The following is a 27,203-nucleotide window of genomic DNA, read 5'->3' as shown; positions in this document are numbered from 1 at the left end:
TGAGAGGCCTGAGGTCTCTCCTCTCCAGAGTCAGATATATATATATATATTTTTTTTTAACTGCTAATGAGAGGAAATGGCCCCAGATACAGCGTGGGTAGATTCTCATGCTAGGATCCAGCTGAACAATACAAGAGAAAAGTCAGGTTTCAGTGTTGTGTAGATATGAGAAAAAAGTATCAAGACAAGATCAAATCTTCTCACTGTGCAGCACGACACATCTTTATTGAGATATTAGTACAGTATTGTACTGTAGGAATGCTTCACTTAATTAATCTTAGTTAAGTCTTCATACAAAGGTTGGTATATTAATAAAGACATTTATCAAAATGCAGTTTTTGACAGTTAAATTAATCTATCAGTGGTACAATAAGGCCGTTACGGAGTTGCTGAATGGACAGAAATTATGACATGGCAGTGGTAATCTCAGCTTTTCCTTAAAAGGCATACAGGAGTGATTTATTGCAAGTAAGAAGAACTGACAGTTAAGAGACAATCATAAAAAATACAATTGAATAATAACACTAGATCTTGCTGATTTGAAGACCTGAAAGTACCCTTTGGAGAAGGCAACAATACCAAAACTGCTGAAAAGCGGAGCACCAGGCAAGTCAAACACGATTTAACATGTTTTACAAGAGACACGTGTAGACAAAACAATGGCACAATATTGTTACAAATCACTTTCATCCTGCAGATAAAAACATTTGATAGAAACGTCTTTTTTTGTTTGTTGTTGTTCTACAGAAAGTCCTCCCTAAGAGTGTTCTTCATAATACAAGGCAAACATAAGTAAGGCTTTAGAGTGTAAGAAATTTTAATTTATACTATCTATTCTGTTTTTTGTTAAATTTACCATAGAAGATAAGTTCCCCCAGCAAATCACAACATGCAGGACATGTTAGACTGAAGATTTAAAACCTCCACCGACAAAAATGTTAAAGTGAGAAAAACTGGAGCGCAATCTTGGGAGATTGGTTTCATCATCAATGCACACTAACAGTTGTACCTGTACCTACGACACACCAAAAACACTTTTAAGACAACGATGTGCGTGTTCGCTTGACTAAGACAGTTGTTGTGATGAGCAAGTGGGCGTGGCTCACAGTGTTACGTAACACTTGCTCCTCTTAGCTGGCTGACGTGCTTCAGTGACGACAGCGTCCTATAAATAACGTACCACAGGAAAGTTTTCAGAAGGAATGATTCAAATGGTCCCATTCAGACGCATATTGAGATGTTTTGAAATGCTGCATCATTGGTTTGGCTGTTAAGTAAGTAAGTAAGTATCTTTGTTACACAGAGTTGCCCTGCACCCAATGTCAGCTGACACCTACAGTAACAAAAATATACTTTCTGCACTGCTTTAATATTAAACTGTTGACTTCAAGAGTGCAGGTAGTGCCCAGTATGACTGCTAAAGCATTTTAGCTTCATTTAGTCTGTATCTTACATGTACAGATGACACATTTCCAAAAACGTCACAGCATTGGGATCACTTTATCCCGTTGGCTTAAATTTAAGCAAACATGATCTGTTGAATCTTATTTCAACATGACAAGTCATTAAATCAGCTTAAGACAACACTGTATCGTGGATGGATTAAATGGGATGTGGATTGTCGTGGACCTGTAGGAGTTGCTGCGGCTGTGGTGGCTTGCAGAATACTTTAACACTAGAGGTTACAGTCCCAAGAGCAGGTAATATCCATCTTTAAACTGATCTGCTGAAAAGGGGTGAAAGGGAAACTTTGGCTGTATGAATCCACTTGAGGCAAAACAGAGAGATAATAACAGTCACTGTCCAATGGAGATAAAACTGTGTTTAGATGAAGGATCAAATCCATCACTGAGGAGTGCCAGCGCTGTTAAAGTACTCAGAAAACAATATGTGTAGTTGATTATTTAAGCAACATAATGTACCTGATGCCATCATAAGTCATGCAGCCAAAGTCTTGTTAGTGGTCAGAACTCATACTGAAAGGTGGCACTGCCGAGGAGAACAGTTGCAGTGAATACAGGCAGCCACACACACACAACACTTACTTTGCTCTTTACAAAAAGCTGTTTTTGTGGAAAAGTCGCAGATTAATTGGTGAATTGTTAACAGAACAGGTGAACACATGGTAATGATACGATCACAGTCCACCCCTCACTCCTCCCAACAAAAAGAATACAGCGGCATTAATAAGCAAAAATAAACACATAAAAGGCTAAGTGGCATCCACTACAATATATTGCAGGGTTTTTTGTCCTTGAAGGGATTGTCTGAAGCTGGAATGCCCATAAGGAGAGGATCGTTCCTGGCGTGTTCGCTGCAGTAGTTCATAAGGTCCGCAGAAGCCTTGGAAACCTAAAAGAACCGAAGGATGGCAAAATCACAGGGAGGTTTAGCAAAAATTTAGCTCTCATGTATTCAGCCAATAAAATAGTTCACATCTGGAGAAATACGTTATACCTTACCTTTATCCTCTCAATGCTTGCTTCTATCCTCAGCTGCTGCACCGTCCGCCGAGCATGGGCGATGTTATTGGAACTGTGAGCCTTCGAAGACATGCTGGGCAATCAACACTGTAATAAAGAACAGAAAGAAGCTTGAGTCACACTGAAGAGAAAATGCATGAGGTTCATCAAGGTCAAATCTTTAACTCTCCAAAATGATGACCCCTTTGAATTTTTTTCAAGTCAATTGTGATCTTACAACACCGAGGAAGGGAAAGTAACCACATAATAAACGAACATGGGTCAGCAGAGAGAGAGTTGCATTAAGATTACGTTCGTTTGTCAATGATTTGACTGTATACGGAAGTTGAGTGTTGTAAAATCACACAGCTGGTCGCACAGAAGCAACACAACACTGTTGGTTTAATATGGGTCAACAACTCCTTTTCCGTACTTCCTCTTCCCCCGCAGGGTTGTTCCCAGAAGTGGCATCATAAACATTTCATCTAATTTGGCTTTACTCCAATATACAAAATAAGTTTTGTAACGCTTTTAGAAAATGCAAACGTGGTGAGAAGTTGCTGTGCATTTTGACTATGGTTTGTTTTAGTGTGTTTTTTTGTTCTTCAGTGTAAAAAGATTCAGCACAGAGTCTCTCTTGCAAGCATCAAGGCAATGAAGTACCACACCAAACAAAATACTGTAATGCCACATTGTTCACATTTTGTGTGTGTGTGTGTGTGTGTGTGTGTGTGTGTGTGTGTGTGTGTACAATCTGATATGTGCTCAACTAAGACAACAACATTCAAATCTGACACTGCAGGATATCTTTATAGAAATGCAAAAGCTACAACAATGCAAAGATTTCAGTGTTGACATATCTATGTGTCCGTGGGGCCAATGTCTGTTGGAGTTATGATTCTACTTCCTGTTAATCATTTACAGACTACATGGGAACAAGCCCGGACACATCCTACAGTCCGTGTGGGAGCTCTGGCTGCAGTGTCTTTCCTCTGTGGTCTTACTTCCTTTTATGGCCATTTGTCTGTTTTCAGGCAAAAACACATTTAACATATTCTGCAGAAAACATAAAAAACATGTTCTTGTGACAAACCTCTCTTTCACCAAAATGTTTCTCAAGAGGGAACAGGAAGTCTCAAAGTATGGTTTCTCAGAACTTCTTTTGAAATTCACAAAGGAAACTTGGGGCTTATGTCTATAAAAAAAAAGAAAATGAAAAACAAATGAAGGCTGTCTGTTTCATGCTGTAGCTTTTAAATATACATATTCTTCCATCTGTATAGTCAGCATGTTTCTTCAGATACTCCAAATAGTTTCACACATGTAGTTTTGCACTTGTACATGCAAATTATAATTCTTTTGTAATCCAGCTTCAGTCACTAGCTGTAAATCACCATAGTATGGGAAGTAAGGTGACTACATGTAATGCATGAATGAATTTACAGCAGCCACAAACAGACTTAAAGCCCACTTTTTTTTTAGCAAAACACAACATGTTGGACTGTGTTTGTTTTGTTAGACCTTTTGGCCTCCAGGATGTACATTATCCATAGTAGCTTCTGATGCTGAGGCTGGCTCTTTTGTTTCATGAACAAAGTGAAGGAGGAATAAAGGCAAAAGGCGGAAATGAGAAGGGAAGGGGAGGAAAATCTAAATTTTCTGACTTTTGCTTTGGAGTGACTGATTAAAGAGTTTTAAATCCGTCTACAGATAAGGAATCATTCCAAAGAAAACAAAGTCAGAACTGACTCAAAGAGTTTAAATGTTATTGATAACATGAGTGAGACATGAAAGGGTAAACCATACAATGCAATGTGAACAATCATCCAGAGGACACATTCTTAGCTTAGTCATGAAGGCGAGGCACCACAGGTGAAGACTTCAAAAAAAAACCAACCTTTCATCCATATACATGATGAGTGAGGGTATTCATCTCTATAGTTTGAAGGAGGTCTTTAGAAGGATCTTATGCAGGCTGAGTCCCATCTAGATGCTTCTCTGTCAACTTTCAGTGAAGTTATTGAAATCACTTTATTATTCTGCAACAGCAATCTAAAAGGTGTTTTACTTTTTACAACCTTTAAAAAAGGGACATAAAGTTTTTTGAAATGTTCTGTTACCGTTATACTGTTATGATGTCAGATGTGTTAAACATCATCAGTGTTCCAAATCGTGAGGTAACAAATGTAAAATACTCCTATTGGTCAAAAGCACAGGCTTCAATCTTATGATGACATCAGCTTGTTTTGTGCATGCCCAAAAATGGCCGTCCCTTCCACAGCCTTTGTTCCTTTATTAGATAGTGACCATAGAAGAGGTAGACAAGTAACAGGGGAGCGAGAGATGGTTACGTAATAAATGTCCTTGACGGGAATCAAACAAGGGAATTTGCCTTATAATCACTTTAATAAATCTTTAGTGGCAATCTTCCAACTAGTGCACAGCTTAGTCACCATTTGCATTGTACTCCTCTTGCTTCAGATGCTTTTCTGATCAGTTATTTATTGCTGCCAGATAAAAACCTGGACCTCCCGGCGCTATCAAGTAACTTGACTGCATAGTTTGTAAATTGTGCAATATGCAAACATAAACAGAAGCTGCTGATCAATGTTAAATTGTTTTAGTAGAAATGTATTACTACATAGCATCCTTATAGACAAGGGAACTCTACAAGCACTGTATTAGCATTGACTTACCATATATGGTAAACTAGGGAAACAGGAAGCTTTTGATGTCATTGACCACAGTTTTCTCATTGCAAGGCTCAAATGTTAGTCCTTTATCCTTGGATGACTAGTTACCTTTGTGACAAAGAACAGCGAGCATTTTTAGTGGCAGTATTTCTAACTAAAAAAAAGTATACATATATGTAGATAGATAGATCGACCGAACTTGTGGTGCCCCACAAAGGAGTTGATTTGGTCTTTATTCTGTGTGTCACCTTCAGTAAAGCTGAGAGGGAATCTACATGTTGAGTTTCACAGCATTACCAAATAAATAAGAATGAACATATTAGTACTAAACATTGCCAAACCTAAATGGATTGTATTTGGTAATAAGAATGCTGTTGCTAACACCAGTGCACTGAATCTCTTTATACTAACACTAAATGAATGTGTGTTCAATTAGATCATTGATCACATTGTTCAGGGATATGTTCTGCATATGTTTAATCTTCTGTTGTGATTGATGTTGTTGGGTCAATTGTCTGTGACAGCTGGAGTACTGCCCAGTTATTTAGTCAGGTGCTTCAGAAACAGCAGCCACATTTACCATTTATTGTTTTTTGGAATGCTAATGTATATGAGATGCATGAATGATTATCATAGCTAACTAAGGATACTAAATACAATCTCTCCTCTGTTATTCATGCAAAATGTTATTTGGAATAATACACCGCACTTCTCTTGTGAAAAAAACTAGTAGTGGTTTTTGTCATGGGTATAATACACACGAAGTGAGCACACCACAAACATCTAGATGAGGACTGTTCTTTATAGAGCTTCTTATGCTTGGAATATGCCCCACATCAACATGAGACAAGACCAATAGTAGATTTTCTTTACTTTTTTAGGAAAACATACTAAAACAAAATGTGATTAATCTCATGTAGATGTCATTGTGGTTTTTGCATTTTCATTTTGATTGTTTTTATTTTCTTCTTCTTGTTGTGTATTTGTGATATTTTTGTTTTTGTTTTCATTGTAGGTTACTATTGTTTATTGTTTCATGTTTGAAGAAGTCATTTCACTTTTTTCTGATCTTTATATTTAACAACTACTTTATTGTAGTTGTTAACTTTGTGGAAATAAGTACAAAAACAAAAAGGTAACAGGAGAAATACAAACACCCTTCACATGAGAAAAAGACACAACAGGGCTGTGATGACAGTTATACTTAGAGAAGTCCTTCCTCTTAAAGCCCACACCTGCAGAAACTTAGGAGCTAATAATCCGTGACTTGAATTGAACTCTGCTATTCCAGCTGACTAATTTTCACCAGAAATGTTTTGCTTGCCAGGGAAAAAGGAAACAGGATTCTTAATCCTACAACAATCATGCAAATAAAACCAGGGCAGACATGTTGCACCCTACTGGCTGTAAACAGCTGCGTGGAATTAATGACTGGAGAAACTGGGTTCAAATTTATTTGTGTGAAGTACTCTTGAGCAAGACACAGAAAACAAAAGACAGCTCATTTGTAGCTTAACCTGAAACTCTAACATCCCAAAGAAGCAACTGAGCACAGCAAACTGTTGCAAGGCATCACAGAAACCTCCACAGCTGTAATTTGAGATGGAAAAAGGGCAGAATTAATAGTCTTCTTCTCTCTGGCGCCAAACCAAGCATGTGAAAGCGTAGGTCTTAAATCCCACCAGCACTCAGAAGTGATTTTCGCAGGCAACCCATCCCGACTGAGTCACTCCAGTCAAACTGTGAAGACCCTGTGATGTGATGCCAGCTACTACCAGCAGCACCGGTCTGACTGAAACTCTATGGGAGGCCACCAGTGTGTGTGTGTGTGTGTGTGTGTGTGTGTGTGTGTGTGTGTGTGTGTGGCATAAGCACCACCATGTTCATGCACAAGCCTTGCAAAAAAAAAAAAAAAGTTACCTCCAAGGATCAGAAATAGACCACCTCATTAGAGCCCACCCTATCACAATACACACACACACACAGCAGCCAGGACCACCTACTGCACAGAGCGCTACAGCCCTGCTGCTGTGCTATACCTTACACGCAAAAACCCACCCGCACATATGCACTTCATTAACCATTATGACTCAGTGCCATTAACACCAACACTCAGAGATGAAAAACTGTGTGTGTGCGTGTGTGTTACACTGCTACTAAGCTGCAGATCACACCCAAAGCAAACTCTTAAATTGTGCTGCTGACGAACACAAATGATATCCATTAAAAGTCTAAAAGAAGAGTCAGTGTACAGTACAGTATGTGTGGTCCCTTCAGTGAATTATCAGAAGCTTTTCACACTGGGGGCAGCTTTTGTACTAAAGTAACATCGCTGGACATAAACTGCCTCAGGGCTTAAAGCATCACTGGCTGCATTCTAGACATGACTGACACAACTTGATGACAAGTAGGTTAGTCATTTTCAATGCACCCTTTTGAAGTCTAAAAGAAAACATAGTAAGTCAATAAAGTAAAATAGACATTGTATTAGAATACTTGGCTGCAACTAACATTTATTTTCATTATCAAAGAAGTCTACAGCTGGTGAGCATACACATCAATTTACATGCTACAAACATGATACAGCTAAGTGGTGCACTGCCAAAATGTTCCATGTGGAACACGAGAAGTATTGTTCTACACATCGGAGTAATGGGATTACTGGTAATACAGTAACAAAACATTTTACAGAGTGAACGGAAGCAGATTTGAAAACAAAGAGGATTTGTACTAAAACATGAGCAAATGAAATATAAGACTGCTTCCAATAAACTTCACTCGAACCCTGTGAAGCAGAGGTAAATAGAGGTCCCTGCCAGTATTTGATAGCCTGGCTAACACCAGACTGCGTCTCAATCTCATGTGAGATTGAGGTAGGGTCTGGCAAGGAGCCGTTCATTTCCTTGTATTTGAGGCGGGATCAATGAATATCAATCAAATGCTTCTGTACGCTACTGGACAAAGTTACAGTCAATCATGTCAACAATAGACAATGACGTATTTTGAGCATGTAGGGAGCAGCGCGAACAATCTACTGCTGCTTCAAACTGTTGTTGCACCTCCGTGGCCGCCATGCTGGATGTACACAGAGTCCCAGGGACCGTAGAGGTCGTCATCGCCTTGAGCCCACCTTCCCATTCTGTGATTGGTTACCTATCTCAGGCAAAAATGTTGTTTTGGTGGCCATGCTAACTTTCAGAGCGAAGTAGAATCTCGCTCGAATGAGAGCAAGGGTATACCCAGGCTAAGTATTTGAGGAAATACGCAATCGTTTTGTCTATAAAATGTCAGAATAGCTTCAGATTTTGTAGACTTTATGCTGGTGTCTTCAAATGTCTTGTTTTGTCTAATCAATAGTCCAAAATCCAAAAGATTTTTTACATCATTTTACGATCATGTACGACCAAGAAAAGCATCAAATGATGATGATTGATGATTATTTGATCATCAGAATACTGACTAATTTTCTGTTAATCGATTAATCAATTAATTGTTGCAGCTCTAGTCGAGTATTTTCTGCATGTAACAACCGGCCTCACTAACATTAATCATGAAAAGGCAGCGGATAGATGAGAGGATAATGACGGAATTTTCATATTGCTGTGAATTGTTCCTTTAACTGTGCAAGCACAAATAGATGCAGAAGATATATCAGTGCTAATGAAGTGTTTTATATTGAATTGAGACTAGTCTTCAAGCACATGCTGCAGATATAAACAAATATGCACAAAGCATAACTTTCTTATCTTCTAAAACACGATTTAAAGTTTACATTTAACTGGCTTTTTTAACACTTGTGGTGATCCTATTAAAACATCGACTGCCTGCCCTGGCGTCGGACTTTATATACCAGCTGACAAGTGAAGAACAGCTTCATGGAAAGGCGATATTTGGTGTCTAGACAGATGTCTGCAGCTTTGAACAAAGGAGAGTTCAAAGACCTGGGCCTCAGCCACAAACCAGTATATTGGTTGTTCTCCCTTGTGTACCCACACACACACACTCTCATGTACAACCCCTCCCCCCTGTAAACTCTCTCTCTGCAGGCAGGAGGTTCCCAGTCTGCAGGCAAAGCTAAAAGTAGCCTGCTCATATTCTCTGCTGCCAGTCAGCACTTTTCCAGCTGAATTGAAAACCGTCTCCAGCTACACCTTCGACATGACCCTGCGCCGTAGTTTGTTGGCGATGAGATCAGATGAGCGCTACTGTGCAGCCCTCTTCGTTTTACTATAAACACTGGCTTGTTCTCACTCGGTTACCGTGCTTATCAAGTAATACTCAGTCATCAGTCCTGCTGCTGAGTAAAGTGGGATTGTGTTTATGAGCCAGAGGGAGAGAATCTGCTGACTTTCTTAGTGTGTGTGAAAGAGAAATGGGTGAGGCAGGGAGGAGACAGTGTGGGCAAGCTCTTGTTCATACTGTGAGAACCACCAAAGTGACGTCACTGCTTTCCCACCAGCAGAAAATAACGAAGTTGCTGTTAGTGGCTGGGTTCTTTGGCAGTTTCTAACATGTAGCTGACACGAGAAATACTATCACGGTTTTGCTTACCTAGGAAAACAGAGACTGTTTAGACTGCCAGGAGATGGTGAGAGGAGTTTCATGTGTCATCTGCACCAAAAACTGCTCAAATTACCCAAATAACATCCTGAACTGTCCAGTACAGATCTTTGGTTCATCACCTGACTTTCCTCAGTTTAGTTTGCTTTGAGAGTTAAATAATCACAGTCAAAAAAGTTCAATAATTCATGTAATCTGCAGAACAACAATCTAGATTGAGAGTTCCACCCTGCACATTTTGGCAGGAAATAAGGCTATTTAGTCGTAGCATTTTCATGGATGTATGCTGGCCTGATTACCCTGGTTAACCATGCTCATGTAGTGTCACTGCCGCCATGATCAAAATATGTCTTGTTATCTCTGTATTATAATGCATCTCGTCGTACCTTTCAGAGTAACTATAAAAACATTTGACTTCCAACGTGCGTAGTCAGGAATGTGAGAATCAATTGCGAGGGACCATAAATCATCATAAAACTGATATCAGCAGGTGTTCTGACGCCTTGCAAGAAACAGAAAAGTTGTATACTTATTCTGCTGCAGCACAACTACACTGTTTCAGAAATAGTTTTGATCATTGAGCCATTGTTGGACATTTACACCATTTGAAGTAAAAGGAGCTACCCATCTCTCCAGTGTTGTTTGCACTAACAACATGCCGTTTACAGCAGGTGTAGGAAAAGTCTTGCGTGAAAGAATGCCTGATCTATTAGCTGCACACAAAGTTAAGAAAAGACAGCTGAGGGAAGCAGAAAACTAGATCGTGCTGTTATTTAGGGGGAACTATGATGAGAGGCAGAGCTGCAGCACCACCCCAGAGCAGCAGGTATGGCCACTGAGATAAGTAAAGCTCACAGGTCCCCGCCCAGGCCGCTGGCTGCACACTCAGTACAAAAGGAAATACTAGGAAATTCAGTGCTGGTCTATGCTGGTACGTGAAAATGCCATGATTGTGATTGGCTGAAGGGTTGTCCATTCTTCCTGTGTAAGCAGAAATTTCCTGGAAGAGCTACATGGCTGTGCAAAGGTTAATGGAAAGTTGTTCAGGTTAAACATATTGCACTACAAATAACACGACTGTGTTTCTCTTTCTGCATCAGCATGAAGAACTTGCTGTTAAACTTAAAACCTCTAATACAGTGAGTTCTCAGTCTCTGGCAAACTGCACAATCCTGTAAGTTCTGTGGTTTTACTGGATACAAAAACAATCCAGCATACTGTAGCACAGGAGCACAGTGTCTAGACAGAAGACTAGACTGGACTCATTTCAGCAGGATTTCTAAATCCTAAATTCATGTGCAATTACTCAAGGCTCATTCCTGTCTAAATAAACCCTGAATGATTCCTTGTTTCAGCAGAAGCACAGACTAGATGGCTGACAAGCCCTGATGTGAGAATTACAGGAAGTCAACGTAGTCTATTATGAACTCAAAATGTTGAAAAACATGTTGCAACAAAAATGAGATGCTGCATCTCAGATTTGATAAGGTAAGCACATCCATGAGATAGCAAGCAAAATGTCCTTAAACATGGTGATATTTAGAACAGGATTATGTGAACGTACAGCAGCATGTGTGTCAGGGACTCTGCTGCCTGACATAATGACAGATAGCAGTGATAACACAGGGGACAAGCAGCACTCTGCTATGTAAGGATTTAGCAGAGGCGAGAATTCACAAGCTGAAACGAGACTCAATCACTGTCTGGGCAACCTTTAATTACAGCACAATACACACACTCATTTATTTGACTAATGTCTAATTTAGAGCTGCAAAGAAGTGCTGCAGCAGAGATTTATTGCAATTCTTTAAAAACAATATTCTGTCCTTGACTCTATCTCTCCTAATGCATCAGGGAGTTAGTGGTAAAATATGATTCCTGAACTGCTGAGCAGGATGTTTTGAGCTAGCCGGGTCAGCCATGCTGTTGGGCTATTGTTGAGATCGCAAATCATCAGTTGTGTAATCCAAAAAGAGGGTGCAGTGTGGTTTAAGTGTTAGGGGTAATATAGTGTAAGTGTAGTGTAGGCGAGTGAAGGTCTAATGGACACCTGCAGCAGGTGTAGAAATGGACCAGCTTTGGGGCATCAGAACTCAGCACTGAACACCTCCAGCTTTATTTACAATAACTCTACCATGGCTTGAATCAACGATTGTTGCAAGGTGGAAGAAAGAAAAGATTCACCGAATCATTTATTGACATTTTTTATACTTAATGATTGATGTTTCCAGCTGTTACCTACTTTGGCCATTGGAAATTATTACGCACATTTTTCACTGATTAGATAGATAGATATAGCTAAATGATCTATTTCATATGATTGGCTAGCCTATCATGATTTTTCTGCATCACAAGGGGCAACGTCACACTTCTAAGATGTAAGAGATAATAAGACAGAGGAGTCAAGAACAAAGAAAAACTCCAAGATTTACAAAGACAGACTGAAAGTGAGAGCTAAGGTCGACAATAACATGTTTCTCCTTTTCATTGATGCAACTCCCAACCGAACTCTTCGCATTCCTTCCACAGGAGGGGCCGGAGATAATGAGCCAATCCTGTAAGACACTTTTGTTGATGCTCAACAAGTATTCAGACACATCTCCTGGCTTTACACGCAGGATGTCAGGCGTCTGGAAACACAAAGGGACACACAGAGGGCAGCCAGCGCCTCAGTGATATCATTAGAAGCTAGAGTATGTACTAAAAATAGCCAGCAGGCCTGGGTTGTTGCTGGCTACTGTGGAGCTGTTTTCAGCTTCAAACTTCTCAGGCAGTGGCTTACTATAACCAAACTGAGTGCCAGCTGGGTATCATCCAGATTACCAAGGTCTCTGTAGTTTCCACCGAGGTGTCTAGGAGCCTCTGGTTCCCCAGTAATGGGCCATTATCAAGCCCAGAGCAGCCCAAAACAAACAGAGGCCTATGGCTGATAATGCCCTTCAGACGTCACTGCAGACGCACAGAGGGTGACATGCAGGAGACACAGGCGACCCAGGCAGAGAGGCAGAGAGGCAAAGAGGCTGCCGGGCAGCGTCTCTCTGCCCTGCCCTCAGAAAACAAACAGCATTGTTGTCGAAAAAACGGCACAAAAGAAAGCTTAGTGCAAACCGAGTGGAGTTTGCTGGAAATGGATGCAGGGAAGGAATGAATGGTGGGGCAAAGAGAGAGCTGTAGAAAAAGATGTGTGCTTGCCACTGAGACTGTGAGAGAGATAAGAGTTTGTGTGTGGGTGTGTGGGGTTGTGTGTGTGTGTGTGTGTGTGTGTGAGAGTAAGCCGTGCAGCTGTGTGTATGTTGCATTTGGTCTCATGCCAAAAATCTGCTGCTGGCAACAGGAACGCCATAAAACTTAAAGCTATTGTGAGTCCTTTGCCTTTTGCCTCAGTCCCGCTTGCCTCTGAAAGCTACTATTCATGACGAATGCAGAGAGATACTACACAATGGATCCCAACACTGCCCTGCCTATATGGAACAATAAACAAACGTGTTCAGTCTTTCCAGCCTCCACCCTCGAGCTGCCCTCACTACATGTACATTACTACTGCTACAGAGATGGAGCTGAGCAGGTCAAAGGTCCACAATGTTGCATGTTGGTCATCCTGTGTGCCCCTCCTCCTCCCTGCTGGAGCTGAAGTTGAAAGGGTGCAAGGATGGAATAATTGATAATGGCTTGGACGTCACTCAGCTCATTAGAAAACAACGTAAAGGTCATAATAGAGTTTGTTTTTCAAGTAAAGAGGAAACAGGATTATTCACAGGGTGATATATATGGGGGTGAAGTGTGGGTGCATGGGAGAAAAAGAGTGTGTGTGTGTGTGTGTGTGTGTGTGTGTGTGTGCGTGTGTGTGTGTGTGTACCACTGGCTGCAGGGCTCAGGTTACTAACAAGATATTTTCACGTTCCTTTTAGGATATTAAATTATACACATATTATTGTTTGTTGCTTGTAATAATAACAAGCAAATAAAGGGTTATTGCAAAGTTTCAACAATCTTAATATATTGAATATGTTCAGTGTTAATAATCAAGCTTGCATTGCAACGATCAAGTAAAGGCAAACAACTATATGCAAAGAACAATAAAACTCGGCTCTGAAATCAATAGCAGCCACCAACCTTGTAAAAGAGGACAAAGGGATTAGTGGTGGAAAAATGCAGGCGGCGTGATTTCCTCTGTCAGGAGGGGTGGAAAGAGAGAGAGAGAGAGAGAGAGAGAGAGAGAGAGAGAGAGAGAGAGAGAGAGAGAGAGAGAGAGAGAGAGAGAGAGAGAGAGAGAGAGAGAGAGAGAGAGAGAGAGAGAGAGAGAGAGAGAGAGAGAGAGAGAGAGAGAAAGCATATTAGCTTTCTATATCATAAGAAAAACTTTCATATTGTGACAAAATCCCACAACGAGTTCACTGAACAGCTTCTCCTGTTTGAGACGTCCACTGGAAATGTCCCGAGCAAAGTGTGCAGAATTTACAAACATACGATGCTAATCTGAATATCCAGGTTGATGTCAACATGTCACATTGGGCTGAACCCAAATCTGAACATTACTCAACGATGAAAATGCTGATTCATGTTTCATTGGCTTAACAAGTATTCGTGACAGCCTTATAAAAGCATGTCTGAAGAATATGTACTCTTTTTTTTTTCTTTGCTTCCACATTGCATGTTATCTTAAGTCATTAGCTTCCTCATTATATAGTTTAGATTTTTTGTATTCTATTACAATGTTATTATTACTACCCATGAACTGCAAATAAAGCATAATTAAAACAGAAATTTGGAAGCAAAAGAACATGCAAGCACCTGCATCCACATTTCTGTTGCACGAGACATTGATCAGTTTTTTTACCCCTGCCTCATTAAATGAATGGATATTTGAGAAGCTATGCTTACTCTGGTGTGTCTCGCTCGGGGTGAAATTTATTTGTCTACAAACTGCTGACCTTTGTTCTGACAGGTCAGAGTTCAACAGGCCGACTGGGACAGTGTCGAGATCATTTTCCTCACTGGGTCTGAGCAGTTTCCTCTGTCATCTCTGTACTTTGATACGGGGACAGAACAGAGGGCTGCACATATACAGGGGTAACAATACAGAGCTGAAACCCTAAACACCTTAAATTGGGGGACTGGAGGGGCCCATATAATAGTTTGACAGTCATTAAAAAAGCTATAAGATGCTGCATTGGTCTATTTCAAACAACAGGGCACACTCCAAGACACTCTGTAACTGGTTGGTCGCGCTGCTCAGCCTTTCAAATGTGAGCCTTTGTTGCTTTTATCATGAAAAAACACAGCTACAAAACACTGAGCAGTACAACTTTTAAGAGTAATGCATGGTGAGGCACATGGTTTCATGGGGTCTTTATCTTTAGCACTGACTGTGTGCAGTTAAGGACCCAATGATCCACATTATCTCCAAGTGAGACGGGACATTTCTGAACAAACAAGGACAGGAATGACAGGCATGTGGGTAGCGGACAGATTACCACACGTGACCACTCAAGACGAGTTGCTTGAGAAGAAGGAACCAACACATTCAAAACAGGAAGAAGTGGAGAATGTGTATGGGAGCAGTGCAGATGTCTAATCTCACGAGTTACAGATGGACAAATGCAACAGTCACTCTGACAAATGACTTTATTGGTGCATTGACACAGCTGCAAACAAGAATGCACGATAAGTGTTAATATCTACTGAAGGATTACCAGTTCCCAACTGATTAGCACTATCAGACTACAATCCTGCAAAAAATCTGTGAGCATCTACTGTTTCAAAGGCCAGGTAGCTGATTTTATGATCACTTTATGGCAGAGTTGAAGGTCTCAGTCAGCACTGCGGGGGTCTGCCACAAGGCCAAGACCAGAAAGAACAAGACTGAAAGCAAAACTGTGCCACAGAAATAAGTCTGAAGAGTTTATTTTAGTCTGTTTGAAGAAACAGGTGTAGAGATTATACAAAAGCGCAAGTGGAGCTGTATGGATTGGAGGAAACTTGATTAATACTGTTGGTGCTATTATATTCATATGTGTAATTTTCCTGATAAGGATTCAGTAACTCTGCAGTGTGACAAGTGTAGAGCAACAACTAATGATTATTTTAATTAGCACATCATCAGTAGATTATTTTATTGATTTATCAATACATTAGACTTAAAACACCTCTGAATATTATGACAAATGTCCATTACAATATCATAAACCCCAGGTGACATCCTGTTCAAGACCCAAAGACAGTAAAGTCTTCACATTTTTAAAAAATGGAACAAGGTAACATTCTGCATTTTGCTTAAAATTATTATTTGAATCCATCATAAAATTTCTGACTCATTTTCTGTCACTTGAACAATATGTCTCCAGTTCAGACATGTGCATGAAGGAATTTTATGACCACATAAAATCAGAGTAAAGTCCTCATCACTTCACACTTGAGGCTTTCAGTGTATCTGCAGGTCTCAGAAATCCCAGTCATGCAAAGTCAAAAGTACTTTTGGTTTTGTTTTACAAACATTTTTAAAGTTAATTACATTTTCTTGCAAAGAGGGAAAGGGAAGCGTGAACTGAATTCCCCATTAGATCAACATTCTTCTGGGGGGTTTCTGAAACTGACTGAATGAAAGCAAAACAGATAAATGAAGAGATGGTTACAAGACATCCAAGAATGCAAGAAATGAGAGTTAAAATATATCAAGAGTGAGTCGGACACCCTTTGAAATACAGCCAGATTTACTTACGACCCCCCCCACCCCCCACCCCCACCCCCACAAAGGGGTCTGAGATGCTATTAATCAGGAGCCACATGAATGGCTGCACCTCCCTCCAACCACTGCGACTCTGTTCATCTCACAGTTTCAAAGTCATGTCGGGTGGAGGAAGAGGCTCACACTGTGGGTCATACTGAGGCCATTTCCTCCGCAGCCCACCCCGAATCACTTCAAAAATTATCCTCATCCTCCCTCCGTCTTCCTTTACTTCCTTTCTCTTCATGCTCGATCCATTTCTCTGCACAAGAAGGTCAACCATAGGTCTGTCTCAATCATATAAGCTAGGGTTTTTTTTCTAAAAAGGATCATGAACACTCAAATCTGCACTTAAGAAGTTTATTATCCATAAAAAAGTTGATTTATGATGAGGAAAAATTGATTTAAAAACATTAAAGCTGGTTAGTTCTTTTTCTCTCACAAGCTCATGTCTCAAAGTAGAAAGTAGAAAATCTCAGACTGTGTTTTTTTTAAGTAAGACATCTTCAACATATACAGGGCTGTGTGAGTACAGAGGTGTACTCATTTTGTCCAAATGGAGCCAGTATGAAATGTCTGCAATGTAGATTATGACGCTGAGTGCTCCTGGTCGAGAAAAAAAAAAATTGCACACAATCAGATAACTGTCTAGTTTTCAAATAAGCAGCCCGTAGAGAGAGAACATTGCCTGTTTGTTTCAGTTCAGGTTCAGGAGGTAATTGCACAAGGAGCCACTGTACAAAAATCATTTAAGGACAAAATGTGAGGCCTTGTTCCACCGTGCACCACACAAGAGTAAAATGACTATAAATCATAGTCAGACAAAGCCCTGGAGCTCTTTAAACGTGCATGAATTTGACAAGAGTGTGAATGAGGCACCTGATTCCGAACATAGAGGAGACGCTGAGTCTGTGGACAGAAGAGACAGGCTGCGACTGTGCATCTCTCCGACACCTGTTTGTGCTTGTTCTGAACACAAAAACATAGTGTGACACCAGACAAAAACTTTGGGGGCCCCCAAAAGACTTTAGAGTGACAAAAAGGGACACACACTTGTAGATGCGTCTGCCTCTCCTACAGGTGTCAAGCTCTTTTGGAGGGTCCCGACTTCAAGCACACACACTGGCCTTTGTTTGAGTTGCCAGCTAATTTCCCCATAGACTCATAAAGGGCTCTAAAGAAATGAAAGAATCCATCAAAGTGACACTGTTCCTCCAACACACACACACACACACACACACACACACAGACATGCACACACACATACACATCACTGGAGCCTCTTTTAAGCTGGACTGCATGCCTCTGTTGCATCTTAAACTTTCCTCCAGTTAGTTTCAAAGCACACACTGCTGCAACATCACCACACAGGAAGTAATATCCCTTTCTTTCTTACCTGTCTGACAGGAAGCTGATTTACGCTGGCTGGACTCTCTCCCTAGCTGACAGGATGTACCCATATTTGGGCTGCCATCTGATGAAATGCTATGCATGTCAGAGGAAATAACATAAGTAAGGAGAGTCGTGGCCTTATACAAAGGTGTGTCTTCCTGTGAGTGGGAGTATTTTAAAGTACTTTGCCCAGTCCAACCAGACAGAAAAATGGCTCCATGCAGCACTCCTGCAAAGTAAACTGTACTAGGCACAAACCCTGAAATACTTGTAAACCAAGTGTGCAATACTTTTTAAAGAATGTCATGACAGTGAGGTTTCAATTATTCAGAAATGCATACATTGAGAGAAGTATATGAGGTACACATTATCAATACAAATTAAATCATTTGGGAGGGAAATTATACTATTTTCATTTTTAAAATCCAAAATATAGAGGATTTGGTCTGTAAAAGTGTTAATGATGTTTTACTGACTTTTTTTTAATTTACATGACTTCACTTTAATCATTACCTTCTTTTTTTTATTCTTGACTTTGCTTATATTCTGAGCATATTCTATGCTGTAATTGATTTTGGTTTTATTTTTGCACTGAAAAATATACTAAATTTAAATAAAAATGCTATTAGTTATTACTATCAGCATCACTATGAGTACTGTAACCATGTAAGGGAACCCTCTGAGATAAATAAACCAATAAACAGAGCAGGTGATCTACAGAGTGACCTCATTGTCAGCCCTGAGTGTGTGTGTGTGTGTGTGTGTGTGTGTGTGTGTGTGTGTGTGTGTGTGTGTGTGTGTGTGTGTGTGTGTGTGTGTGTGTGTGTGTGTGTGTGAGTGTGTGAGTGTGTGTGTTAACGACACTCCGCTTGTGTTGGTTACTATAGAGTCCAGTAAATAATCCAGGTGGCAACATGATCTACGGAGGTGTACACACACTATCTGAGCTGTCCTGCTGTACAAATGACTGAAAACTGACTCACGTCACAGGTGCGACATACACATAAAACACTCCCACTTATTCTGTCGCTCTCATGAGAATAGAGAATAGAGAATAGTGTAATGGGCAAGTTTAATAAAAGCTAACAGTGTGTTGGGACCACCTGGTCGTGCCAGAGTGACAGATGGTGTATGTGTGTGAGAGTGAGAGAGAGATAGTGTGTGTTAACAAGAGAAAGGGGGACAGAGACAGGTAATTGGTTTAACTGTCATGAGTGGGGGGGGTGGGGGAGGGGGCAATGGGACATGCAGGAAAGTTGGCTTCCAACTTAACATCAATACAAACACTTCAAACTCTGATGCTAAAGAGCTACCTCAAAGCACACAGGCAACAGTCTTTTTTACTTTTCACTGAACATCATCTTTCCAGCCAGCAACTACAGACAGAGTCAGAGAGCAGCCAGACGGCACCACCATGTGGTACAAATGAGGTACCACATGCACTGTCCTTTCCAGCTAACTTTATCATTGACACAATATATCTTTACATTTCCTTCCTTTCACTCATCGCCACTCGAGGAGCCGACTTCAAATGATACAACGTATTTTTTTTAAAAACACACACGGCTCTCAACGAAGAGCCTACAAAATGCGCTTTAAGGCCTAATGTTCTGAGAGAGACACACGATTCATTTGTTCATACAGATGGCTGCTGGGTGTTAAGACACTGCCAAACATCATCCACTCCTGTGACATTACCACTGAGGAGCAGAGACACGTATCCTCCTGCTGATCACTTTTATACTGGTGTTTTTGTTCTTCAGAGGTTGGGACCAATACTTGGTTTTGATTCAATAAAACAAGTCAAGTTGAGCAGCTGGTGGACAACAGAGGTACGTCCCTTCACGTGGCAGGTTGAAGATGACACTGAGCCTAAAAATAGAGCTGTAAATAACCTTTAATCCTTTCTTGTCTCATTATTTACATTATTCTCCTGTTTGTACAACACACACACACACACATAAGTTCTACATAAAGTATAAAGGCAACGGTAAAGGCCCAATTTGCCTTTTTTTGCAACATAAATTTAATATATACTAGATATATACTTTAATATATACTAGAAAAGTTTGAGTTGAAGTGGATATTAGGCCGGAACCATTATTTTTACTACCAAATAATGTGTCAGTTATTTTGTGGCCATAAAAGTTTCAGGTGGTTTAAGCTGATGCACTTAAATACATTGTTTTGTCTGACCAAAAGTCCAAAAACAAACATTCAATTTACAAAGATTAAACAAAAAGGAATGCATATTTTAGTATTTTTGCCTGATAAATTACTTAAATCATTAATTGATCATCAAAATTGTACCATTCCAGCACTACTTACAATAAAACTTAAAAATACACTGAACTGTGAGTTGATTTAATCGTTGTTGAGATAACCTGAAGAATTAAATAGACATATTTTATTAGCGGTGGCAAAGCACAAAGGAAGTCTTTCTACTCAAACTTTTATATTTTTAACAACTGCTTGGACACTAAATGAAATGTAAAAAGCTTTATACTTCTTTTCTTTTCTCACTCTTTCACATTCTTATTATTTGAGGAACAGTATTATTCACTGATGTATTTTTCACTTATCTGCCTGTACCTTTGGTCAGTGTCTGGCCTCCACATGAAAGTTGTGGTTTTCAAGTTAACGTTAAAAACAGTGACTATAGCTTCCTGTTATGTAAAAGACACATAAACATTATATTTTGTGTTGTTAATAAGAACCACGATCATTCACTGTCATGAGCCTACAATACAACACCTCTATTAACAAATCATTCATCCAATCTTCCCTCATCTGTGTTTAGTTTCACTGTAACTTACGGGCAACACTGACTTTATTACTGATGAGCAGCTAATTTAGTGACCTTTATGATTTGAGGGAGAGTTACAAATCTAACCTCAGATCAGTGTCTGTGAGAAGCTTCAACCTTGCTATAGTTTACACTCATAACACACCTATCTTATCTGCTTCCTTCTGCCTGTCCAATCAGAGTGGAGAATGAAACAGACGTGTACTGACAACCAACTGAGGCCCACTGAACAACCTGAACAAAAAGAACTGTCTGAGGGAAAATATTGTGTCTGTCTGTTTCCCCAAAAGGTTTCTAACTGTTTTTTCACTGTGTGTGTGTGTGTGTGTGTGTGTGTGTGTGTGTGTGTGTGTGTGTGTGTGTGTGTGTGTGTGTGCATGAAAAGACCGAAGAGTAACTTTGACCTCTGATTGAGTAACACTAGTCTATGAAACACCAATTCACCTGCTGAAAGTGCAAAAAGAAACACTGACTCAAGATGGCGTGGTTGAGTTTATTTGAATTGACATGTTAACTCTAAATCCCTTTTTTCTGGGGGTTTTTTTGGGTGGGAGGGGGGGGGTTGCACATTAATGAATGTACTATAATGAGGAATAAATGATGCATAAAAAGTATCATGCTCAAATTAACACAATGACTTTTATCTATAGATAAAACTGTTACAAAATATTCCTACAAAAGCCTGTTTTCACTCATAACGTGCCATTACAGGCCCTCATCGCCTGTGAAGCACTGGCAGGTCACAACACACCAAACAGCTATCAGGAGTAATGGCTTAAATATAATTTTCTATCAAGACTGAACATGGACTTTATTGTTTTACATCTCTATTAAAAAATACTAAATCTGAGGTCACTTTGCAGCATTTGAGCTGGAAAATTTCCACTCAGTATGTGAATGATTAAAAAGAAACTGGTGTCAGTCAGTCACAGTCGATGATTGTGGCCAAAAAAAAAAAAAAAATGTGTCAACTGACTGAGCAATTGATCAACAATGCCAAACACTCACTTTTCAGCACTTAAAACAAGATCTGCTACTTCTTTTTTTAACCTATACACACACACACACACACACACACACACACACACACACACAATGTTTCCTCCCTATTTGGGGGTTTAGGGGTGCTAAGACAAAACAACAACAACAACAACAACAACAAAGAGCAAACTGACACTGAACCTTGTAAGCTGTCAGAAACATTGACAGTTTAAAGGTGCACTGTGTAAGACTTAGTGGCATCTAGCAGAACGGACCTGGCAGAAATGCAATATAATTTTCATAAGTATGTTTTAATTAGTGTATAATCACCTGAAAATAAGAATTGTTTTGCTTTCGTTACCTTAAAATTAGTTTTTTATATCGACATAGGGAGCAGGTCCTCTTCCACAGTGGCTGCCATGTTGCACCGCCCTGTTTCTACAGTAGCCCAGAAAGGACAAATTTAACACTGGCTCTAGAGAGGGACTTTCACATTTTTCACAGCCACTGTAGGTTCTCCTACACACTTGAAATGGGAGGGTGGGGGGAAGGGTATTTAGTTAGTTGCAATCTGCAACATCACAGCCAGATGCCACAAAATCCTACACACTGGTCCTTTAATAATAAAAATAATTGTTAGTTGCCGCAGTGCTTGTTGATTTGGCTTCAAATCATTTGAGGAATTCCTTTTTTCTTTTAACCAAACTGCATCTATTTGTAGAAGATAAATAATAGTACGTTGATTAAAGAATGACACAGAGCCTTTAAGATGAGCTGTGGAGCTGTGAGGAGGAAGCTGTGGTAATAAAGCATTCCTTGGTTTCTCCTCCCACATGGATTTTAAGTACTCCTTGTTTGGGAGGAGACACCAGTTCTGCCTCTGTATGTGTCAGCTGTCTCCTCCTCTCAGACTGACAAACATGACTACAGAAGCTCTGCAATGTAAAAACTGCTTTTGCCATTTCTAGCTTGCCTATGACTGGTCTTTGTAGAAATTAAAAGGTATATAATGAGGCAGTTAAGGCGGAGGAGAAGCAGAAATACAGAGCTGTGTCAACAAATCAGAGTAAAAAAAACCTCGACACATTTACAATAATGAGGTGAAATTACGTCTTTCTTGCCTTACCTTTCTTACTTATCTGACATGTTGCTATGACAACATTTCCTGCTTGGCTTGGCAAATGCATAGGCTACATATGAGGTTGATGTCAATCTGATGAGTAGGAAAGCACTAACAGCGCCTTACTTCCTGACGCAGGCGGTGAAAAGACTCATCTACCATTTATCTTTGTTGTTAGTTTGTAATTAATGCTCACAAGAGAAAAGATAGAAAATAAAACAATATCTTGTAAAATGTCTGCTTTGGAGTCCATATTTCACTGAGTTGGTGAGTCACTGAGTCTTTTGAACCAATAAAAAGAGATCCAGTAACGCCTGGTATTTCATGAAGGCAAGTAAATCTGCTGCCAAACCAACAGATGGGTGTGTATATCCGCAATGTCACCACCACTCCTCTCAGTACATCTGCTCCTGGGTAGGGTGGAATTCAATCAAACCAGCCACTGTAGGCTCAGCCTTGTGACTACCAACACACACAATGCAGAGTGTGCGCACACACACACACACACACACACACACTACAGTACATCTTTACATGCCTCTGAAAAATCATGGGTAGCTGTGATGAGACGGGAAGAACAAAGGTGTGTTTTTTAAGAGGGTTAGAAAGAAAAAAGTTAACACATATTTAAGACATTATTTCATGTTGTCAACAAATTCAGAGCCTCACTGCTTTTTTTGTTCCAACCAAAATGTTTTTGTAGCAAAGATTACTGACAACTGCATGATTGGAATGAATAAAATTGTCTATTACTGTATGTGTAATTTTATATCACAATAGTAATATATGCTATATGCTATATATTATACTGTGATATTTCTTAAGAATTAATTGTCTCAGCAGATTATAAAACTAACAAATAAAGTTATATAATCCAACATTTTTGATTGCCTACATACACTGAGAGACATTAAAAAGGACTGTATTAACAACAAGATGCCTGAAGGCTGATAAATCAATATCGTCTCATGGTATTGTCATATTCCTGATCTTGTTCATTTATTCTTTGTTCACACTGTGGCTGACTTGAATAAAAATGTTGCTAATTTCATACCATTTTTGTTAGCAGCTAAAAAAGTGACATATAGCAGCTTGTGTTTATAACAGAATTAACATCTGAAACATTTGGCTTCTTTTGTTAAATGAAGAGAGTTTTTTAGGGGGAAAAAAACAGTATTGTCACTGGAACTAACAATTATTTTCATTATAGATTAATTAAACATAAACAATTGTCTCAATTCATTGTTTTATCTCTGAAATTGTGAAGTGGTAAAAAATGTGTGTTTTAACTTTTCCGAAGCACAAGATGACCTGTTTGAATTGTTTATGTTTGAGAAGCTGAAAACAGCTTATATTTGGCAATTCTGCTCTAAAAACTACAAACAAAAGAATGAATCAATTACCAAAGCAGTTGTCCATAATCAGCTAATTGTTTCTACTCTAAAATGTAATTATATCATGCCCAGCCCTACAGGTGACAGAAATATCACTGTGCTTTATTCCTGTAAGAGAAACGTGTACGTGTGTCTGTGTCTGTGCGCGTGTGTGTGTGTGTGTGTGTGTGTGTGTGTGTGTGTGTGTGTGTGTGTGTGTGTGTGTGTGTGTGTGACTGGTAAGTGTGTGTGTACACATATTGAGAAAATATGTGAATCACCAGTGAGGAAGTAGTAAGATCACTTTAGGGACACTGAAGCAAGCACACACAGGCACAAACACACACCGACTCATACTTCAACAAACGCTCTACAATGTAAGACCTGCAGGGAGGGGGGTTGGGGGTTGGGGGTTGGGGGATGAGGGTGGGTGGGGGGGCAGAGGCACTATGAGGAAACAGATAATGGCAGATGAGAGGCTCAGGCGGCGGTCAGCACTGCGTCTTCCTCCTGCAATACTGGCTGTTTGTCAAAAACTTGCAGACAGAGCTGCCTATCGAGTCAGGCAGCATTCTGTGTCAGAAGAGATGCACGCTGCTGCCTCCAGAGCAGCCTGTGAACTGATAAGGTATTAAAGCATTGGTTACAGCTGCGTGTGCCACTTCCCACGTGATCCAAACAGTTCATCCATTGTTCCGCAAGTTAAACTCATATAGAGACAGAGGAAGGAGATTAACATCGATCCTCCCCTCCATCACAAGCTGCACAGGGAGTTCCCAACCCTGTCCTTTTTATCTAATCCTTGCATTATGCAAGTCGCCGTTTCTCATCTCGACCACCTAGCTCCCTCTTCCTGTTACTAATCAATTTACATGCATCCCACGTCATAGTAAATCCTGCCAGCAATCCGGGCTAACCTACTCACATCTCCTAATGCAGCCCATGGCACCAAAGCTGCTAGAGTCAAGAAGGGTAATGAGTTTAAAAACTTTCATGTCAAAGGTCACTTTTTTTTTTAAAAATACCTGTACATTAAAACCCATTCTTGAACATGTTTTATCTGAGGAACAAGGCACCACCACCTGTGGATGTTACTTTGTAGTGTTTTACAGTCAAAAGGGAAGGAAATAAAGAAATAGTGAAAGTACACATTTACAGAAGGATAGTGTTTGTTCTGAGAAATTGCACGGCACAGCCTTATTATCAGACCTGACAGTATCAGACAGGGCAGCTGTTTATGGCGGCCATCATCTCTGTTTCTAATAAAACAACATGTTCCTGCTATTGCCAGTGAAACCGACATATGTAGGTCAGGAGAGAGACACTGACACAAATTTTGTATGTGTTCTTCATGTTCTTGTCTCTTCACCTCCTTCTGAGGCACTTCCTTTTAAGCTGATGCCTCTCAAAAAAGCTATTCACTTTATCATGATAAAAACTTAATCACACTAAAACCCAAACCCCTGTCAGCATGAAGGTAGGAAGTGTGAGATCCTCAGCATCCAGTGTGTGCAGTGCTTCCCACTCATGTTGATGGGTGTTGAGAGGAGGCCTCGATGGCGGTGAATGGGGTACTAATGAGTTGGCCTTATCAATGGCCGGTCTGTATTCTGTCCTCCCTAATGGCCAGGGGGACATCGACAGAGCTGTGGATGCTCCATGTAAACATCTCAGCCTCTTCCCTGTGTGGGGCCTCCACTTCAACCATCACACCGGCTTCATAATCCAGTTGCTTCACGTTGGACCACACTGGCAATGTTGCAAGCGATTACCATTGCATAATCGACTAATGTGAAGGAAGTGGCTGGTTTTAGATATCAGTAAAAGTGTTATTCTGCTCTGGAACAACCTATTTACTTGACAAAATAATTCATTATGTGGCAAACACAGTAGGTGGGGCCTGTGGGGAATAATCAGGCCCCAGACAGCTCTGTGCTGAGTAAAGCCTCAGCTCCAGCTATCACCTGTTGAATATCACACTCATGAAGCAAATCTCATATTGATGTGTTACTCACACAGACACGGGCAATGAAACATGGGTGGACCTTGAATTACACACATTGAGTGTTGCATAAACGGATGAAGAGTGTGAGATTTGGCAGCAATAATGAGAGTAAATATGTCTCATGTACAAGAAGCAACTGTTGCTCCAGGTCAAAGCGCTGTTAATGAGGCAGAGTATCGACACATGGCAGTCTTACCTGGACGGGGTAAACGTACAGTCAAGTCTGAGCCGTGTCTCCTTTCACTGGAGCCAAACTGTATCCGTCAACAGACTGGGAGGAGACCTTTTCCCTCTGCTCTGTGGCTCACGGCGCAATGTCACAACTACACTAATGTGTTTACAGCACAGACTGTGGAAAACCAGCTCTCCATGTACCACACTGTTGACTTCACAGCTGCCGAGTCGCCCCACTTTCACTTTACGCTGACGAACGGTGTTATTAGTTAATTGTCGTTTACTTTTTCTTTCTGCTTCCTAGTACGACCAGTCTCCCCCCTTTCCCTTCCTTTTCCTCCTCCACTTGGACGCTTCTAGACGACAACAGCCGAGTTTTGACGGTAAGGGAGAGGCGGACCAAGCGGAGCGCTCGGCCAAAGGCAAGCTAACGTTATTTTTTTTCACACCCGCATTCAGATAAGTCCCGCCCTCTCCTGCCTCTGATTGGCTCTGAGCCTGATAATATGTATACCCTAACCCAACCAGCTCCCTCCTGTACTGAACCTAACCAATCTAACCAACAAAGGTAACGTGTAGTACTCAATCAGACGCAGAGTAGGTGGGTCTTCTCGGAATGCGGGTGGGGGAAAAAAAGGCGTCCACTTCCGGATTTGGTTGTCAAAATTAGACAACTTTGACTTCATGTTTTTATTTTTTATTAAACTTACATTTGTGAAACTAGGTGTTGAACTTTAAGTGTTTGAAAGTAAGTAAAAGTGTTCGATAAAGGAAGGAAAATACACCCTACCAGTGTTGTGAATTACCATGTAAATGCATAAAATAAAAGCTGAACTGTTCTGCAATAAAACTGGACTTCACTTCACTTCCCTCCTTTTTATCACTGCACTGGCCACTTTCATATATTTCATTA

The 27,203-nt window shown here is 40.3% G+C and overlaps 1 protein-coding gene across 3 annotated transcripts; it reads right to left on the bottom strand.

The window, feature by feature from the left end:
- Positions 1–223: 223 nt before the first annotated feature.
- On the bottom strand, positions 224–26,696 carry gng12a (guanine nucleotide binding protein (G protein), gamma 12a). 3 transcript variants are annotated; one of them, XM_053330098.1, is made up of 3 exons: positions 26,313–26,696; positions 2,463–2,570; positions 224–2,352 (listed from the first exon to the last, which is right to left on the bottom strand). In XM_053330098.1, exons 2-3 carry the CDS (start codon positions 2,553–2,555, stop codon positions 2,227–2,229), a joined length of 219 nt encoding a protein of 72 aa, XP_053186073.1. In that variant the 5' UTR covers positions 2,556–2,570; positions 26,313–26,696; the 3' UTR covers positions 224–2,226. The 3 variants fall into 3 exon arrangements, with proteins under 3 accessions (XP_053186073.1, XP_053186074.1, XP_053186075.1); XM_053330099.1 differs by having other exon boundaries at positions 26,332–26,696; XM_053330100.1 differs by lacking the exon at positions 26,313–26,696 and adding an exon at positions 13,829–13,867.
- Between the last annotated feature and the right edge of the window lie 507 nt (positions 26,697–27,203).

Source organism: Scomber japonicus, chromosome 12, assembly GCF_027409825.1.
Source record: "Scomber japonicus isolate fScoJap1 chromosome 12, fScoJap1.pri, whole genome shotgun sequence".
NCBI lineage: Eukaryota > Metazoa > Chordata > Actinopteri > Scombriformes > Scombridae > Scomber > Scomber japonicus.
The sequence above is the reverse complement of the archived record's forward strand: the minus strand, read 5'-3'. Positions and strand labels throughout refer to the sequence as shown.